A 6000-nucleotide genomic window follows, 5' to 3' on the forward strand; every position below is an offset into this window, starting at 1 on the left:
TGTGCTGCTGACCTCAACGCTATGGGCCAGTGAGCAGAATACTTCAAAGACCTCCTCTATCTGGTGCAGTTCGCTGAGGTGGTTAAAAAACGCCTCAATGGCAAGGCCCTGGGGCTGACATGTTCGGATTTAATCATCTGACCCACATGCAGAATCAACAAGTTCAATTAAGGTATAGGTTTTATTTCTTTCAAAGAACAAGCAACAATTTACCTGTCTCCTTGATGTATCAGGGAGTGTCAGTGTCATGCAATCCGTGGCGTCTGGAATGAGAGTTGGGTTATTGGTGGCCTGTAATGAGTTGATCAGATGCAGTATGAAAAAGGCTTACTTTCGAATGGACTTGGTGAAGCATGGGAGAAAGGTGCACAGGGGTCCTGTGTGGAGAATGGAGATGGAGCTTCTGGAGGCAAGTGCGAGGTAGGCGATGACCGAGAGCCAGGAGTCTGACTGAGCGGAGTGGAGATGAGGGAAACGGTGGAGCAGGCAGGCAGGTAGGTACTTGCTGGGAAGTTCCACAGGAGGAGAAAACGGTTGAACCGATTCCTCTATAGAGATCCAGTGACAAAAACCTAAAGAAAGCAAAAACAAGAACTATGAACTTCAGGTAGGTACTCAAGAGACTGATCAAAAGCTAAAAATAGCCGACAACAAGAGGTGGCCAGAGTGACTACCAGTAGATGTTAATCATCCAGCACTGAGTGAAGGCTCTGCTGCTCCTTTATCCCCAGCACTCTGATGAGGCTGATGAGCTCCACCTGTGAAGGCTGCCCAGGCTCTCCACCAAGATCCTCACTGGAAGAGATGTGTTACTCGCACTCACGCACACAGGAACCCTGACAGAGGCAGGATGAGATTTACCTGGAGTTCCTTAATGCTTTGGATGTGTAGGGTTGTGTTGGTTGATGCAATATTGCATGGACATTGGGGGCAGTTCCCCAGGGGGGTGGTCTCCCTATTTAAAAGGGGGACCATTTCACTGTGTCCCTTGGGGAGCCCTGTGGTGGGTGTTCTGGGAGTATGGAGTACTGGGCCCTTTGATACAGGCTATTAGGTCCCTGCATGACCAATGTCAGAGTCTGCATCGCTGGCAGTAAGTTGGGCTTGTTTCCAGTGAGAGTTTCACTCCACCAAGGCTGCCCTTCGTCACTGATTCTGTTCATTACTTTTATGGACAGAATTTCTAGGCACAGGTTGAGGGGATCCAGGTTGAGGGGCCAGGCTGAGGATCAGTGCCTCCAAATCCGAGGCCATGGTCTTGAGCTGGAAAAGGGCAGAGTGCCTTCTTGGGGTCAAGCAAGACATCCTGCCCCAAGTGGAGGAGTTTAAGTATTTCTGAATATTGTTCACGAATGAGGGAAAAATGGAGCGGGAGATTGGCGCAGTGTATGCAGTGAATTGAGCACTGTATCGATCTGTCTGGGTGAAGAGAGAGCTAAGTCAAAAAGCGAAGCTCTCAATACCTACCTACATTCCTACCCTCATCTATGGTCACGAGCTTTGGGTCATAACTGAAAGAACGAGGTCATAGATACAAGCAGCCATAGGGTGCCTGGACTCTCCCTTAGAGATAGGGTGAGAAGCTCAGTCATCCAGGAGGGACTCAGAGTAGAGCCACTGCTCCTTCATGTCAAGAGGAGTCAGTTGAGGTGGTTCGGGCTGGTTAGGATGCCTCCTGGATACCTCCCTGGTGAACTTTTACAGGCATGTCCCATTGGGAGGAGATCCAGGGGAAGACCCAGGACACACTGGAGGGACTGTGTTTCTCATCTGGCCTGGGAATGCCTTGGATTTTCCCTGAATTAGCTAGCCTAAGTGGCTGGGAGTCTCCTTACTTAGGCTAGTACCCTTCCACCTGACACCAGATAGGTGGAAGAAAATGGATGGATGGACTGTTGTCTGTTCAGCTTAGATTAAACAAATAATATCTTAAAGCATGTTCTCGGTTCTTTCAAAATGTGGTGCAGATATCACTGATCAACAGTAACTTTAGAGCAACAGAAACAGGACAGTTTCTTAAGCCACGTACTACTTCCAAACACAACATTTAAACTCAATCATTAATATAGCTGGAGCGCCCTCTGCAGCCATGGAGAAGTAATGTCATGAATTGTGGTTTTGTGGTGCGGATGAGACACAGGTTGTAGAGAAAATGACGGAAGAGGCCACGGTGGGCGGCCAGGAGGCCTCACGGACCCGTGAAGAGGCTCCGGTGGGCCACCAGGAGGCCGCACGGACCTACATAGAGGCGGTGGAGGGCAGCTGGGAGGCTGCATGGACCCACTTAGAGGCTGAGGTGGATGACTGAGAGGCCGCATGGACCCACGAAGAGGCCGCGGTGGGAGGCCGCACAGACGCACAAAGAGGCTGCAGTGGCCGTCCTGGTGGTGGCTGCACGGACCCACAAAGAGCGGAAGACTAGACTGTCCAGCTTAGGGGGCAATTGTTCTCCAGTTATTGCCACAGAAGTGGCCTGAGATTGCCACTCTACCTCCTCCATCAAGTCCATTGTTGGCAATGGCGATGACCAGTTCCGCAGAGCAATGATACATCTTGAGGCTACTGCGAGTTGTCTCTGGAGACAGCAGGGATGAACATAAAAATCTGTTTCGGATCATCAGCAATCAACAATTGCTAAAGTCATGTTGGGTATGAGAGTATTGATTGGAGGGTGATGTTTGTTTTATAGCATCATATTTAGACACATATACATACTGGATTGCTTTGCTGTGATATAGTCTATGAAAAGTAAGACTTGTTTTTGAAAAATGCATTTACTCCAGAATGAAATATAAATATGGTGTGGTTTTTGTTTCTAATAATTTTTCCCTCTATTGTCAGAAGTGCTTTAAAACTGGTTGTTTTGTGCTTAGGTTCACCGGATCTTCACCAAGGGAGCAGCTAGCCTTGAAGGAACAATTCAAAGCGGTGATACCATTTTATCCATTAATGGAACAAGTTTGAAGGGTAAATCCCATGTAGCAGTTGTGTCCTGCCTTCATGAGGCCAGATACTCCAAGCAAGCTTTAGTTGTCATTTGGAGAAATGAGGAATGCAAGCAGACCATCTCTGACAAAGACTGTCGTCTTCAAACAAAAGGAAATAAGCTTGTGGAGGCACGTGCTGATGTTGTTTAGGAACATATCTCTGATAAATTAGCCAAACCTATCACTGGTTCAAGTGACCAACCAAACTTTATTGAAATGGTCTGGTCCAGTGTGTAGAATGTAGAAGTATCAGACTAAATGTTGACCACCATAGCCTACTTTAAAACTTTTATGGGAGCAGAAATGCTAAAAGTCTGGGTTTTATTCCATCTTAATTACTACAGTTATATGTTTGGTAAAATAACAGAGTAGAAAGGACATTGAAAATAAACTCCAGGATCTAATTCGATTCAATTTACACAACACCAATTTACAACAAATGTTGTCTCAAGGCACTTTACAAGAAAATCATTTCAATTGGTCCTAGTAATAAAACAGTACAATATGCTTGATAAGTTTTTCAAAGTAGATTAAAAAACTTCTTTCTAAGGAAACCCAGCAGATTGCATTGAATTGTTAACATGCAGTGTTCATTCCTACTGGATGAACATGTAGAGACAATTGCTTGAATTGTCTCCAAGTCTCAAGTCTCATGCATGTAGTGGAGAAGAAAAAACCCTGTAACAGGAAGAAACCTCTAGCAGAACCATAACCGGGCTAAACACAAGTGCCCATCTGCCATGACCGACTAGGGGATTAACTAGACAAAGCAGAATGCACAAGAAACAGATGAACTGATGTATGATTGTTTTTGATGTTCATAAAATTGATAGCAGGAGAGGGAGAACAATTAGTTAATATGATCATTATCTCAGTCGATGCCGTCTTCCAGGAAGGAATTACAGGCAATTGGGATGAAAGACCAGGTGAAGCTTCTATGGAAAGAATATTACCTGATACCTGACAGAAAAAGTTAACAGTTGAAGTAAGAGCAAATAATGCAAATTGGAGAGGAGCTGAAGAAGAAAGTGAGCAAAAGTGGTCAGTTTGTCCTAAGACACTGGAGGACAAAGACAGTGCTCTGTGGGGTGGAAGCACTCCTGAGTAATTGCCACATGAGATTCAAGGATTCCTCAAACATGCATGAAAAAAATCAAAGCAACATTCCAGGTATGTTTTTGACCTTAGACATAAAGTTATGTAAGACTTATATTTTCTGTAAGGGGAGCAGGTTTACCTCTCACATATAAACCTTAGTAGCAAGTGCTTCAGTTACAAAGGCTGAATATTGAAATTTATTAGGTAATTCAAAATAATATTTATACTGCACCGAGGAAGAGCCAGGAGCCAATTTTTTGATGTGGGATCAACAGCTGCCTTTGTAAGAATTTGGCAAGAACTTTATAAATTTGGGTGTTTAGAATTTAGGTAACATTGTATGGTCAGCACCAACATTATGATGGTTATTGATATGTACATAACAGTCCTGTTACAAAATTGCAATTATTTCAATAATATAACCTAAATAAAGCACCAACCATAGAAATTCTTATAAAAGTCAACATAACCCTCTTGCTGCCACATTTTAAGACTGATTTAAATGACAAGAGAGAAAATTGTGAATTTAAATCAAAATAGAAGAATGAATTGTTAAATTATTTGTGGACCCACTTTAGTCGTAGAAATATATTTGAATGGGTAAAAGGTATATGCTCAATAGAACCCCTTCACATGGTTTCTACTGTTGTCAACATATAGACACAAGTCATCATACATTTTCTTAATGGTTCCACCGAACCTCTCAACTAAAATTATTATTGCTATGTAATGGGGTGAGGGGGTTACATTTTACAGAGTCTTTGTGATTTAGGGAATATCATTTGCAATAAATTCTTCAAATGTTCTTCTTATGTGACAGTTTTTATCCCCTTCACTTTAGTCTAGAATGAGTTTGGTCCCTGATTTCAGGGCTTTGCTTTTTTAGTATTTTGTTTTGTTGGGTTGTTTTTCAATTAGTTTTTGTAAAAGCATTGCAAAATTGTTTTGGCATGTTTTCATTAAAATTAAAATGTTTAAAAATTATTAAAATGTGTTTTATTCTGTATCATATCCCTGGTGAAAAATAAATATACTAAGTATATAAAATTTTAGTATAATTAAGCATACTTTAAGTCAGACTAATCATGAGTATACTTTATGTTCACTTAAGATTAGTTAACTTAAAGTGTGACATTTTAGAACAACAAATTTTGTGCTTCGTGTTTTAATAGTATTTAAATTGTATTAAAGCACAATTTAAGGTGCACTAAGTGTACTTTCACGTACCTTTTTGGAACAACTTAAGTGGCACTTAGTATACTTTAAGTATACTTCTTTTTATGTAATTAAATATGCTTGATTAGTATATTTTGAATGTACTATTTTTGTGATTAAATTACATTTAAAATATACATTATTTAGAATGTATTTTCAGTATATTGGCATTACATATTTTAAATATTAGTAGTGTGATCACAGTATACTACCATTACACTTTTGGTTTATTATCATTGCTAATGAAGTACACTTTCTAGTGAATGTCTTTTGTTATTCTGCTTTGCCACTTTGTACATTACATGCTTCATACACACTACAGTACTGCAAGCACATCAGGCTACCAGAACAAAGAAGGATCAATTACAACACACTTTCCAGGTGAAACTAATTACATTGTGCTTTCAATATATTACCATTTTGGTAAAACTTTATTTGATGGGGTGTGCATAAACTGACATGACACTGTCATGAACATGAAAGAGTCTTTATGAATGTCTGACTGTTGTCATGAAGTCCAATTCGGTAAATAATGACATTTTTAATGCAATGTTGCTTTAAAAGTTGGATTAAAAGTCCATTAAAAGTGCCAACTTTGCATTAAAGTGTCATTATTTACAAAATAATGCAAAGTTGGTGTCAGGATCTGTGTTTTCTGTGTTTATTTAGAGTTTTCTGTGTCCTTGAGTCTCTTCGTTGT

General features: G+C 40.9%; 1 protein-coding gene and 1 long non-coding RNA gene across 4 annotated transcripts in view; one reads left to right on the forward strand and one right to left on the reverse strand.

Annotated features, from left to right (window-relative positions):
• Positions 1-4020, forward strand: part of pdzd2 (PDZ domain containing 2) — a 167252-nt gene extending 163232 nt beyond the window's left edge. For all 3 annotated transcript variants that reach the window (XM_032578875.1, XM_032578874.1, XM_032578876.1), the window contains 2 exons: positions 2874-3154; positions 3925-4020. In XM_032578875.1, coding sequence (XP_032434766.1) covers positions 2874-3137 — 264 coding nt within the window. In that variant the 3' untranslated portion in view covers positions 3138-3154; positions 3925-4020. The remainder of the gene's footprint in view (positions 1-2873; positions 3155-3924) is intronic.
• LOC116729964 (uncharacterized) lies at positions 168-2867 on the reverse strand. The gene is made up of 2 exons (XR_004341227.1): positions 675-2867; positions 168-572 (listed from the first exon to the last, which is right to left on the reverse strand). It is a non-coding gene; the product is annotated as an uncharacterized LOC116729964 (long non-coding RNA).
• Positions 4021-6000: the final 1980 nt, after the last annotated feature.

This window comes from Xiphophorus hellerii, chromosome 12, assembly GCF_003331165.1.
Source record: "Xiphophorus hellerii strain 12219 chromosome 12, Xiphophorus_hellerii-4.1, whole genome shotgun sequence".
Classification (NCBI taxonomy): domain Eukaryota; kingdom Metazoa; phylum Chordata; class Actinopteri; order Cyprinodontiformes; family Poeciliidae; genus Xiphophorus; species Xiphophorus hellerii.